Source organism: Sphaerodactylus townsendi, linkage group LG03 (assembly GCF_021028975.2).
Source record: "Sphaerodactylus townsendi isolate TG3544 linkage group LG03, MPM_Stown_v2.3, whole genome shotgun sequence".
Classification (NCBI taxonomy): domain Eukaryota; kingdom Metazoa; phylum Chordata; class Lepidosauria; order Squamata; family Sphaerodactylidae; genus Sphaerodactylus; species Sphaerodactylus townsendi.
In genome coordinates, this window is record NC_059427.1 from 8,994,771 (window position 1) to 9,008,906 (window position 14,136).

A 14,136-nucleotide genomic window follows, 5' to 3' on the forward strand; every position below is an offset into this window, starting at 1 on the left:
CACTTATGACTGTATGACTATAGCCTGTGCTGACATTTTATTTTATTTTATTTTATGATTTTACATTTTATGTTTTCATTACTACTGATTGTTTCCTGATTGCTTACTAGACCTATATGACAATCATTAAGTGCTGTACCTTATGATTCTTGACAAATGTATTTTTCTTTTATGTACACTGAGAGCATATGCACCGGAGACAAATTCCTTGTGTGTCCAATCACACTTGGCCAATAAAGATTCTAATGCCCGATGGAGCCCTTTTGGCTCGCAGGGGCAGCTGGGAAGGTACTTCCCCCAGGTGGGAAACAATCAGCGTGGTCGAGATCGCCTTTGTGATGCAGGAAAACGAGTGTTTTCAAACAAAGAATGCAAGCGAGGGAGGGACGGAGGGAGACATTTGGGAAACTCGGAGATTCAGGGACATTGGCCTCTTCGCCCTTTTCCTTGGATGGAGGAGAGATCTGGCTTTTGCATGTCTGCAGGAAAGGTGAGTTTTAGATTTCCAAACGAGATCCCGGGGAAGGGAAATGCACGTGGATGGAGTGAGAGGCCGGGAGGGAAAGAACTGCCTGGGGTGGCCTTGCCAACTTCCAGGTGGCAACTGGAGATCTGTTGGAACTAATCCCCAGACGATCCCGATCAGATTCCCTGGAGAAAAGAGCTGCTGAGGGGGTGGGGGGGAACGACTCTGTGGGGTCATACCTGTCTTAGATACATTTCATTGAGTATTTTTAATTGCTGATGATGGAAATAATCCTCCCCCTTTTTACGGATGAAAATCAACTATTCATGTGAAGTTAAGAATTCTTATGCTACGTGTTTGTGGCTGTCTTTCTCTTCAACTGTTTCAAATCCCAGCTAAGTAATTTTGACCAAGAGAGGCCCATTTGTGTGCAGTTTTCTGTGTCTATATTATTTGTTTGTTTGTTTGTTTGTTTTATTCGATTTTATAGGCCGCCTCATCCCTGAAGGGCTCTAGGCGGCTCGCGAAAACCCCAAACAATCACATAATGGTCTAATTGATCCAATAAATACATAAACCATCTAAAACAATACATAAAGTTAAAATCCAAATGCAGCAAATAACTCCATCACAGCAGTACAGCTCATGATTGGAGACACCCAATCTAAAAGGCCAGGAGAGGCTGGCAGCGCTGAAAGATGGAACCAGCAGGCGCTGCCAGAGATGGCTGATATGATGGGATTTTTCCTTCTTTTGTGAATGCTAAAAGCAGGACTAGATGAAGAACTGGGCACTATTTTCTAATTTCAGAGATCTCCAGTGTCCTTTAAGGAAGTAGCCGTGTCCTTCAGGGTGGAGGAATGGACCCTGCTGGATCCCAGCCAAAGAAGACTCTACTGGGAGGTGATGCAGGAAAACTACGAGACTGTAGCCTCTCTTGGTAAGGATCTTTCCCCTTTTATCATGAGCATGGAAGAGAAGAGAGTAGGTGGCATTTTCCTTTGGTCCTCTTGTGCTGTCTCATTCAGTGGGCCATCATAGAAAACCGCCCTACACAGCACTAGAAGAGCAAAGAAACCTTCTCAACTACTTTGGCTTTGTTATTTTACTTGGTTCTCTTTGTTGCAGGGATTCACAATTCCCAGCAGAACTTGGGAGCCCCAGAGTGGTCCACCCTGTCTTTTCTAGGTGTTAACAGAGTGGTTGCTGCTGGAGAAAGAAAAGGAAATTTGAGGAACTTGGAATTCATCAGGGAGGTTTTCTTGTCTGCAGAAAAGGTGAGTCTTTCATTCATAAGCAGACCTTGTGCAAAGAGAGGGGAGGGGAGATGTGCAAATTTAAGAGAGATAAACAGGTGGAGAGGCAGGAAAGCATTGGCTGGAGGGAGCACCAAGAGAATCCCTTCCCAGGGGAGATCTCTGCAGAAGTGGTGGGGAGCACTTGGTTCCCACACACTTGACTGTATTTTATGCAACCAGTGTGTATTTAATTAATTCTGCATGGCTAGATGACCCACTGGTGCCTTCCAGCAGGGTTCATGTTCTGCTCCTAGTTGGCTCCCAATGCTTTAACCGCCCCTCCAAAAGATCATATTTTGCTCCTTTCTGTGTGTGCTACTTCCACCTTCCTGCCTTCTAGGGAGTCAACCTTTAATTGCGGGCTAGCAGAAGGATGTTCTCGGTAATCCAGCCCATACCAGATTGATTCAGTTCGCTTTTTTCTGGTATTGCAAATCCCCCAGACACCCTGAAATTGAAGCCACCGACATGATGCAGTAGTTTACTTGTAGTTCAAAGGGAGTCAGTCCACGGTGTGTAAGTATTTGGAAACGTTGCTGGGGCAGGAGGTTTGTGCTGAGGGATTCTGCAGCCTGCATCTCTCTCCTGTGAACGCCCAAGGATCACAGCTGGGAGTGGATAGGCCTTGCATTTGTTACAAAAAATACAAAAACAAACACCTTAGCCTTAACCATGTTAAAAGAGAAAAAATAAACACCTTAGCCTTAACTATGCCAGCTTTAAAATAACGTAGAACAGCTCTGGAGACAAATATTCTAAGTAGATAACTTTTTCCATGTAATTCTGGGATGGAATGTGGAAGACAGTATCTGATTCTGGTTCTGTCGATTAGGATTATTTTCATATTCTTGTTTTCAGTGAATTTGATTAAGAAAAGCCCAGTTCTGTGCAATTTTTGGAGTCTGTGTTTCTTAGACAATAATATGATCCCCCCCCCCCCCAATGAGCAGTGCAGTTTTTCTTGGCAGGAGATGCATTCATGGGGAAGTCTTCATCTGTTGAAATGCTACCCATCATGCAGATTTAAAGGCACAATAGCCTTGGCACAAAAGACAAGTGGTTACTCTTTGAAGTAGGTTCTACTTCAAGATTTACTCAATGGTCTTGGACCATTCATTCTCTCGTCATCTAACCCACCTCACAGGGTTGCTGTGTGAGGATGAAAAGGCAGAAGAAAGATCCATGATCACTAGCCTGAACCCCTTAAGCAACCCCCGATATTCTGAATTAGGTCATAGTTTCCCAATCAGATTCTTCCTGGCTGGATTATGAGAGTTTCCTTAGCCCTATCGACGATAGTGCATGTTCATTTTTTTTTACAGAAGCACTTCGTAATTCTCGTCGGCCAAGATCAAGTGTAGTACCTGTTCTTATCAATTTTATATCTGTCATGGGCTTAAAATAAGTATCACAGTTTGACATACCATTGCTTTGATGTATTACTTGATGTAATCAAGTGACTGACTGAAGGGATTCTTCTTTTTTTTGTTGAATGCTCGGGGGGCATTCAACTAGGTTATCTTTTCCTCTTTCAGGGATTTCCACAGTTCTTTGAAGAGGTAGTCGTGTTTTTCACAGAAGAGGAATGGGCTCTGCTGGATCCAGGCCAAAGAAAACTCTACTGGGAAGTTATGGAGACACATTACGAGACTGTGGCCTCTCTTGGTAAGGATCTTTTCTCTTTTATCACAATCATGGAAGAGAAGGGGAACTGCCTTAAGCACACTTTCATTTGACACGAAAGATGGAACAAATCTCCCCCTCTAGGAAGCTTCCCTCTAGGAAACAATCTTTCTGATTGTTAAGTGAAATCTGTTGATTGGGGAGATCTCTGATTGGGAGAGATGGAAACCATGAAAGTTGCTTCAGCTGCTCTCTCTGATTGGGAGGGATGGATGATCTCCCATGAGACTCGTGCTTCCAAATCTGTTGGAGGCCCCTGCTTTCAGCCTTTCTATATCGACAAGGAGTGGTCCTTCCAGTGTCCTTGTGTGCGGGAGGGATGAGAAATGGCCTTCTTCATTAGACCAGAGGAGAGAAGGAGCCTTTACTTAGAGGCCGACTTCCAGTTTTGCCTGTGGAAAGTCTTTGGTTCAAATCATGGCCATTGAAAGGGTGTTTTGACAGAAGGATCTTTGGCTGCAGGTCCAAGAAAGGCCCTGCTTGGGGCCCTCTGGAGGCACCACTGCTTGGTGTGGAATGTGCTGGGCCTGAGTGAAATTTCTAGTCAACATCTTGGTAAGGGAAAAATTGGAGTCTTCTGTGAGCCGTCTGGTATCTAGACTGATGAGGAAATAAGAAGATGGCTTGCAAGGGAAGAGAAGCTGGGCTTTCATGAGGTAAAAACAGAGCACGGCTTCCACGTACTCAGCTTAAGTGTGCGTGAAATTGATCCACATTCTGCTGTTTCTCTTTTAAAAAAACATAAGAGGAGACCTGTAAGACTACTAGTAGTAGAAGAATAAGAGTTGGATTTATATCCCCCCTTTCTCTCCTGCAAGGAGACTCAAAGGGGCTTACAAACTCCTTTCCCTTCCCCCCTCACAACAGACACCCTGAGAGGTAGGTAGGGCTGAGAGAGCTCAGAAGAACCGTGACTATTCCAAGGTCACCCAGCTGGTGTGTGTTGGAGTGTACAGGCTGGTCTGCCTCTGAAGATGGAGATTCCCTTCAGTCACCATGGCTAGTAGCCATTTATTTAATACAGGTCTGCTCTGTATTACCACAAGCAGACAGCAGTTGCTTCTATTGCAAATGGCAGAGTGATGACACCATTGATACTCCAATAATCTTGGGTGGAGATTTAAGTGTTCATATTGGGGCATCGTTGAAGATCTTCAAAGATGTAGAATCCTGGCCATTGGATCAATTCTTCCTCCTTTCTTGGGCCTGTGATCTTCAAAAAATGCTGCGCTAAATTCTTGTGGGTCTCAGAGGCATGGCCCCACTCCCTAGCTTATAAAAGCAAAGACCCCATCAGGGAGTCTTCAAGTTGCTTTTGTCCTCCCCAGAGGGGGGGGCAGAAGGGACTGCCAGCTGCCGGCTTTGAGCCAGCTGCCGAGATGGGGTGGGGCTCCCTGAGAACAGATGACTCTGGGCGCCATTTCCCCTCGGTACGCCTCTGCCTGGGTGACCTAAAGCTATTAGATACGGTGTGGTATGTTTATTATATTCTTTGGTTCACCCGTCCCCTTTGGGGCCATGGCCTATTTGGATATCAACAGTCCGAGTTAGGCTGGTGGCTTTGCGGGTTTCATTCTTGAGTACTTGTCTGTGAGTTCCTAAATGCATGTCGGATTCTAATTAATTGCTGGAAACAGGTTAAAGTCAAATTTCTCTTGTGGCTTGGGTAATTGCAATAAAAAGTAAACGTTTTTGTTTGTGAGTTTCTAGCAGAGTTCTTAAGGTAAACTCAGCTTGATTGTTGGGTTTAGGCGTGTTGGGCAGAGGCGAAGCTACAAGGGGGCCAGGGGGTGCGCGTTGCACTGGGCACGTGGCTGGGGGTGGGCTTGCAAAAATCAAGTTTGTGGGCTTTGTATTTTTTAGTGTTTTTACGTTTTTTGCCTGCAGAGAGTGCAGTTTTTTTGCTAGCAGCAGCAAAATTTCAGGGATCTTTTGGGGGACTCTCCTGATGATACTACCCAGGTTTGATGAGGTTTGGTTGAGGTGGCCCGAAGTTATGAACTCCCAAAGGGGGTGCCCCATCCCCCATTGTTTCCAATGGGAGCTAATAGGAGATGGAGCTATAGCTTTGTGGGTCCATAATTTGGACTCCCTGAACCAAATTTCACCAAACCTGGGTGGTATCATTAGGGGGGGTCTCCTAAAGATACCCTGAACTTTTGGTGCTGCTAGCCTAAAAACTGCACCCCCTGCAGGCCAAAAACAGAAAACACTAAAAAAATACAAAAACACAAATGAACACGGCGTTGGGGGGGTTGGGGTTAGGGGCGCAAAAATCAGATTTTACACCGGGCTCCATTTTCCCTAGCTATGCTTCTGGTGTTGGGTTGCTGGGCTTAGGGTTTAATTTGTTCATCTCTTCCCCTGATATTCTGAATGTTAGGAAGCTTTGAGGAAATTGGATCAGGAGTTTATCAATTTAGATGTGAGGAGACATTTTCCCCCTTTTGTGGGCAGGAGTGTGGCTTCTCTGCCCTTTTTTTCCTGTTTTACTGAATTATTTTACTTTTCTAACAGTCCTAATTTTTGTCAGCCTTTTTTCTTGGGTAAATGCTTCACTGTTTAGAGAACTATCCGGTCCCTGCAAATGTATAGGTTTCCCGCAGAGACTCTGCACCTTAGTAGAGCGGTGATGAAGACTTTACCTTATTTTATATTTAGCCATTTTTTGTATTCATTGTAGGAGGAAAATGTATTGTAGGAGGAAAATAAATATTGCCTTTATTGGGTAGGCTCCCTTACAGTTCACATGATTTTTACCTGTTATATGTCTTGGCTGTTAATGATAGGCATGTTAACTTGTCTGCAGTAAAGTTCATATTTTGTGCCCTCAGAATTAGACAGGCATATGTTAAAAATCTTCCTGGGATTAAGTGTTAGTTTGGCTGTTGTTTACCAGTTTCACCAAGGTGCTTTGGAGCAGGCAGGCCATGGCAATAGGAAACCTTGCCCTGTATTCCTCCCTCACGGGGATCCAAAGCAACTTGTTGTCTTGTGTACTTTATCCTCTCAACAGCCCTGTGAGATTGATCGGGCTGAAAGGGTGCCCCATAGTCAATGAGGAAGCTTCTGTGGTAGTGTTCTGGATAAATAAAATAATAAATAATGAATATTGACAAGCAGGCCTCTTGGATGCTAGTCAGGCACTCTAACCCTTATGCCGCAGCGGTTGTGACAGCTCAGGAACACACACTTTGGGAACACTTGCCACCCCCCCCCCCTGTGTGCTGTCTTCCAGCCTCTCAACTAAACCTTTGCTTTCACTGCAAACCCCACATGGATGTTGAGGAGGTAATCTAGGGAACAGAAACGATGCGAGTCCTTTTACCATTGTTGGCCAGTTCTCAAGTGTTTGTTTTCTGATGAGGTATTCCTCCCACCAAAAGACAGACAGACATACTCCTCCATTAATTTAAGCTAGACCCCAATCATCTTGCTCTGCTTGTCACCCTCCCAGATGATTTCATCAGCAATAACGTTTGTATGGGAGGCCCTCCTACCTCCATGGAAGGATGGGCTGACTGGAGTTCTAACTTGAGTTTCTCCATGATGTCCTCTTCTGCACTCTGCGAGGGCTCATCTCCTTGTTGGACTAAGGAGCTGGCTGAGATGAAGTGGGCTGGATGATAGCTAGAGAGACGTTAACAGGAAATATGGGATGAATCGCATGAAGCCCATCATAGGGCCCATTTGTAGGCCTATCAGGGAGCAGTAATGGCAGCAAAGAAGACTGTCTTCTCTGGCCCCATTGCATCAAAAAAATCTCTGCCAACTCAGTTGTTTAAAGTGGCTCATCAGGGCAGGGACGAAATTCAAAATGTCCTGGTGTATGAGCCTATGCCCTTGTTCTGACTTTCCTATGACTTTATGAGCCAGATAACAAGCATCCGGTAAACTCCTCCAGAAAGCTTTTTTCCAGCCTTCCCCAAAACAACCATCTCTGTCAGGGGTTCCTCTTTCAAGAGCGAAGTGAAACGTAAACAAAACATTCCAGTTGCAAGTGGTAATAAAGTCCAAAAGCTTTTTATTAAAAGTGGTTAAAACAAGAAAAGGCAATCCTTAAGATTATTCAATAATTCTTAACAAATCGAACCTTTCCGTATACTGAGGCCATCTGCTAAACAAAACTGCCAAATACCAAGCAAAAGCTAACTTGAATTTTCCTCTAGTTTTAACTTATCTGACTTTCATTAGCACAGAACCAGGTGTTTTCATTCTAAGCAGATAGTCTTTGTTTCTTACAGGCAGTATTTCGACTGGTGATGTTTTTTGGAGCTATAATGCAACCCTTGCATACACCTGGACAGATTAGATAGCTGGGCCACATGTAACAAAATGAATTTCAACAGAGATAAATATAACATACTACACTATTCTCTCTCTCTGTGCGCGCATGTGTTTATTTATTTATTTGTGTGTGTTGTGTGTGTATATGTATCTAGATATAAAATATATATATAACCTGCTCTGAAAAACACATTATACATGCACATTTTATATGGGAGTTCTAATGGACCCTGCTTGGATGATTGAAAAGCACATTGGCATGGTGGCCTGAAGCGCCTGTATCTGATATTCCAACTTCAGCTGATCTGGCCATGCCAACCCAGGCTTCTGTAATTCATGGTTAGATTACTGCCATGGGCTCTTTGTGAGGCTGCCATCAAAGATAAGCTGAAAACTACCAGCAGTCCAGAATGTGGTAGCCCGACTGCTGTTGGGACTAGTTTTGGGGAAATATTGTGCTCATTGGCTGCCGGTTCTAGTCTGAGTTCAGTTCAAGTTGGGCATTTCTGTCAAAAACCATATAATTTTACTATGGCTCAAGACTGCCACCTAGAGTGTGTTGGATCAGCTAGAGCAGGAGTGACCAACCTATGGTACTCCAGATGTTCATGGATTACAATTCCCATCAGCCCCTGCCAGCATGGTCAATTGTCCATGCTGGCAGGGGTCTAATGGGAACTGTAGTCCATGAACATCTGGAGCACCATAGGTTGGCCACCCCTAAGCTAGAGTGTGTAGTAGCACAGAATCCAGCCTTTCCATTACAATAACCCATTCATTCCCATTCTACATTGGACCATCTTGGCAAAGTTAATCCTTTTTTGAAAAAGACAGTGGCTGTTACTTGGATGAGACCAACTATTTTCATGGTATTTCACAGGTGCTTCATAGTACTTGGTAGGTGCCAGAAAAGGCGTTGGTCATGGTTCCCAAAGACACCACATTGAGGACTGCTGTTCTCAGATGTCCCCTGTGGCAGGATTTTCCACATCCTTTCAGGGAAGCCAGCAAAGAAAGGCACCATTACTCTCTTCTTTTCATCATAGTGAGACTGGGCCAAAGTCACCGAGTGAACTTCCATGGCAGAGAAGGGATTTCAACTTGAGTCTCCCAGGTGCTAATCTGAATCTGAAATCACTCTGCCACCCTGGCTTTTGTGGTATGGCTGCTGTTGAAAAGTAGCCAGTAGCAACCAGCTTGGCCTAGGTAAGTCAGGCAAGTGGCATAGTAGCATACTGCCTGGTTTTTGCTGCCAAGCCCTGTTGTAATCAGTCCTCCCTGAAGGACAAAAAAGCTCTCCCTCAAAGACCAAGAGAAACCCAGAGGAACCCCCCCCCCCCCCCCCCCCCCGTCTTTTAATGACCAAGACTTAAACTGGCAATAGATTCTGATGGCCTAGCAACAGTCATCTGGGACTTCTGTTTCTTCAAGCTGCAGTTGCTGTTTTTATTTTTCAGGGAGTGTTTAATCCTTCAGTGTGTTTTCTGTGTCAGTGTGTATATGTCAGATTTTTTCACCAAGTCCACCAATATTCTCACTAAGCAGTGGAAAAACAGATGGCTTTATTCTTCTGCACAGAAAAGCAAAACAGAAGAGACACAAGGGAATTTCTCCAAACCAGTAGCCCCTCTGCAACGTTGGCACTTCTGGTTACCCCCGAGTCTACTATGGCCTAGAATATCAGCATTAGTACATAAAGTTTCCGATGTAGAACAGCTTATTTATTTTCATATGAAGACAAGTATTTCATTTGTTACAATTTTGCCTGTCCTTCTGAGCTTATGTGTTTTCCTTGGGGAAGAGGGTCACTCCCTTTATTATATATTACTAAGGGTTTTTTTCCCTTGCACACAATTCTCATTGTTGAAAATACCATTTAATAGCAACTGTACCTGATAGTTGTTTTATTTTCATTCTACTTTGATTTCTGTCTCTTTTCTGCAGTTGGAGATATCAAAGAGATGGTGGGTGAGAAGGATCCAGAAATAAGGATTGTGGAAAGAGATCTTGAAGGAGAAGCAAAATCTGGGGATGAAGTGGTGCTAAAGAGGCAGCATGGAAGAAGTATACATCAAAAGGTTCACACAGGGGAGAAGCCGTATAAATGCTTGGCTTGTGGAAAGAGATTTTCTGTCAGCAGCAGCCTAAGAAGGCATCAAAGGGTTCACACAAGGGAGAAACCATATAAATGCTTAGTGTGTGAAAAGAGGTTTTCAGTAAAGTACAACCTAAGTATGCATCAAAGGGTTCACAAAGGGGAGAAGCCATATAAATGCTTGCAGTGTGGGAAGATATTCTCTGTGAAAGGCACCCTAAGTATACATCAAAGGGTTCACACAGGGGAAAAGCCATATAAATGCTTGCAGTGTGGAAAGAGCTTCTACTCAAATAGCAAACTATCTAGACATCACACGGTTCATACAGTGGAGAAGCCATATAAATGCTTCAAGTGTGGGAAGAGATTCTCTCAGAAGAGCACCCTAAATATACATCAAAGTGTTCACACAAGGGAAAAGCCATATAAATGCTTGGAGTGTGGAAAGTGCTTCTCTGCGAATAACAACCTAACTAGACATCGAAAGATTCACACAGGGGAGAAGCCATATAAATGCTTGGATTGTGGAAAGAGATTTTCTGTCAACAGCAGCCTAAGAAGGCATCAAAAGGTTCACACAAGGGAGAAACCATATGAATGCTTAGTGTGTGAAAAGAGGTTTTCAGAAAAGTGCACCCTAAGTATGCACCACAGGGTTCACACAGGGGAGAAGCCATATAAATGCTTGCAGTGTGGGAAGATATTTTCTGTGAAAAGCAGCCTAAGTATACATCAAAGGGTTCACACAGGAGAAAAGCCATATAAATGCTTGGAGTGTGGAAGGAGATTTTCTAAGAACAGCAACCTAAGAAGGCATCAAAGGTGTCACACAGGGGAGAAACCTTATAAATGCTTGGAGTGTGGAAAGAGCTTCTCTATGAATACCAACCTAATTGTACATGAAAAGGTTCACACAAGGGAGAAACCATATAAATGCTTTGAGTGCGGAAAGAAATTCTTTTGGATTACCCACCTAACTGAACATCAGAGGATTCACACAGGGGAGAAGCCATTTAAATGCTTGGAATGTGGAAAGAGCTTCTCTACGAATAGCAACCTAACTGGACATCAAAAGGTTCACACAGGGGAGAAGCCATATAAATGCTTGCTGTGTGGGAAGGTATTCTCTGTGAAAAGCAGCCTAAGTATACATCAAAGGGTTCACACAGGGGAAAAGCCATATAAATGCCTGGAGTGTGGAAGGAGATTTTCTAAGAACAGCAACCTAAGAAGGCATCAAATTGGTCACACAGGGGAGAAACCTTATGAATGCTTCGAGTGTGGAAAGAAATTCTCTCAGACTACCCGCCTAACTGAACATCAGAGGATTCACACAGGGGAGAAGCCATTTAAATGCTTGGAATGTGGAAAGAGCTTCTCTACGAATAGCAACCTAACTGGACATGAAAAGGTTCACACAGGGGAGAAGCCATACAAATGCTTGGAATGTGGAAAGAGCTTCTCTACAAATAGCTCCCTAACTAAACATCAAAAGGTTCACACAGGTGCCCCCTCTCCCCTCTACTATTTATCATATCACTGGAACCCCTATTACAGAATATATTAAAAGATACATCTGTAGAAGGAATAAAATATAAAGGAGTCAAGTATAAATTAAAAGCTTATGCTGATGATATTGGCTGCTTTCTGGAAGACCCAATACAAAAAATAAATTATTTACTGGAAGTAATTACTGACTATGGACAGAAAGCCGGTTTAAAAATAAATAATGCAAAAACTAAAATATTAATGAGCAGTATGAACAAAGAGGTGATAAAACAACTGGAAGAACGTACTAAATTTAAGGTAGTCAAAATAAAAGTATTTAGGTATAGAGCTTGAGAACAGTAATAAGAATTTAATAAAAAACAACTATGATGAAACATGGCAAGAAATAAGAAAAGTTAAATAAGTGGGAGAAACTGAACTGTTCATTGTATGGGAAAATATCCATTATCAAAATGTCTATCCTTCTGAAATGGATTTTCTTGTTTCAAAATCTCCCTTTAATAACAAAAAAAGCAATATTCCAAGACTGGGAGAAAGAAATCAGCAAATATATTGTCGAAGGCTTTCACAGTCAGAATCACTGGGGTGCTGTGTGGTTTCCGGGCTGTATGGCCGTGTTCTAGCAGCATTCTCTCCTGATGTTTCACCTGCATCTGTGGCTGGCATTCAGATCCTCTGAAGATGCCAGCCACAGATGCAGGCGAAACATCAGGAGAGAATGCTGTTAGAACACGGCCATATAGCCTGGAAACCCCCAGCACCCCAAATCAGCAAATTTCGGGCGGGGGGAGGGAGAAGAAACCCAGAGTAAAATTCAAATACCTGATAGAGCACAAAAATAGAGGAGGATACGGTCTGCCAGATCTCTCTCTCTACCATGACACAGCTACGCTATCCTGGGTAAGATGCTGGATTAGTTTACAGGATTATAATCTATTAAATATTGAAAGCTTCAGTAATAGAATGGGCTGGCATAATTATCTATGGCCGACACACAAAGAGGAAGAACCAGGGGATAGAGCCTTCAAAGCGCACACAGTGAAGAATGGTCTCCTTAAGATCTGGACTAGATATAGAAGAATTGTCTACAAAAATACCACATTGGTTGTCAAGGATGAGGGCCCTCCAGATTAGAGATAGGAACGACAAGAGAAATTGGCTAACATATAACGATTGGACATACAAAACGGGAGATAGATTAACAATAAAACCCAGAAGTTTGACCACCATTCAAGGACATAAGTGTCAGTGGTTCACTTATCTGCAATTACAAAACAGCTGGACCTATGTTGAAGGAAATTGGGGCATTGATCCTAATTATAATGAATTAGACAAAATACTTATGGGAGAAAACCGTAAAGTGATCAGCAAATTATACCAACTTCTACTCCAACAGAAGTTGGAAATGGAAATAATCAAACCAACCATAATTAAATGGCTGAGGATATCAACAAACCCATATTACTAAGCCAATGGCAACACTACTGGTCAGAAATCTATAAATATTCCCCGGATACAGATCATTGGGAACACTGCCTGAAACTCTTCTATAGGAACTACTTCACACCATTAACCTTATCAAAAATCAAGATAAGGGTAATTCATTTCCTGAATTTTCCTAAGCGCGTTTTCTCATCTAGCACCACAGCTGTCCACCATTTCCTTCATCAGTGCACAGTAATAAATTAATTATCGGCTGCCCATTAAAGAAATGTGCCTTTCCCCCTTGTTTTTCATTTGTCTGTTGTGGATTCGGTGCTTTATAGATTCAAATGACTGAGTACATGAGGGGACAGGGCAATGATTCTGGGAGTTATTAATATATTGTTATTGTTAATAACACTAATGTTATTTTGCATATGAGATGGGGAATTCTTTGTATTTTGAAAGTACTGTAGTGGAGAAAAGAAGGAAGGGTGGTGTTTGTTAATAATTCTTGCTTAGTGTGTGGGTGGAAATAGTTTTCCTTCTCAGAGATAAAAAATGTCAGGGTCTGTTCCCCCGCTGGGTCTGACAGTGAGGATGATAGCCTGTCATGCCGGTCTTTTGACACAGCAACACCTGGCCGCAGTACCTCATTGGAGGATGAGGACCTAGCTGCGGCCACACCAGCCTCTGATGACCTTCAGCCAGCTCAGCCAGCACCCCCAGAACAGGCCCAGAGCTCACCTCCACACACACACACCCCCAGCTTGCGGTCCTTCTATTTCCCCTACCCCACTAGAACAGAGCCGGCAACGGCTGCAACAGGACCTGGCAGAGTGCCGGCGATCAGCTAGACTGGCTGCTCGCAAGATTTGAGTGCTCACAGACTCGCCTCCCTAAGCAAGCTGTGAGTGCTCACAGACTTGGCTCCCTGAAGCTTGGCGATTAGTCCCACCTGGATAAAGAGGGATGGTTGCTGCTTCATGCTTTTGCAGACGACAACAGCTCACATTGCTGGCTGCCCTGCTCTGACCCTTGTGGTAAACCTGACCTTGTGGACCTTGCTGAACCTTGTGTTCAACCTGACTTTGTGGACTTTGTTAAACCTTGTGTTACACCTGTATGGACTTTGCTGAACTGGTTCTGGGGAACTTGGTGTGACCTTTGCTGCACCAACGGAGCGGTGAGCTTCTTTGTATCAGTTGTGAGTGTTCCCTACACCTTGCCTCGTGTCTCTTTTGTGTCCAGCCTGTGACAAAAAATGTGGAATGGTTTGACAAGATAACTCCATTTTAAGAAAAAAATCCAATCCAATCCAAAAACCTTTATTAGGCGTAAACCAGAAGTACCATACATTCCAAGTACAAAAACAG

The 14,136-nt window shown here is 43.5% G+C and overlaps 1 protein-coding gene across 2 annotated transcripts in view; it reads left to right on the forward strand.

Moving 5' to 3' along the window:
- The first annotated feature begins 312 nt into the window (after positions 1–312).
- Positions 313–14,136, forward strand: part of LOC125428549 (zinc finger protein 420-like) — a 34,790-nt gene continuing 20,966 nt past the window's right edge. Inside the window, exons 1-5 of one of the 2 annotated variants that reach the window (XM_048488847.1) lie at positions 313–490; positions 1,277–1,406; positions 1,595–1,743; positions 3,300–3,429; positions 9,679–11,334. In XM_048488847.1, coding sequence (XP_048344804.1) covers positions 452–490; positions 1,277–1,406; positions 1,595–1,743; positions 3,300–3,429; positions 9,679–11,334 — 2,104 coding nt within the window. In that variant the 5' untranslated portion in view covers positions 313–451. The remainder of the gene's footprint in view (positions 491–1,276; positions 1,407–1,594; positions 1,744–3,299; positions 3,430–9,678; positions 11,335–14,136) is intronic. The other variant, XM_048488845.1, reaches the window with a different exon arrangement.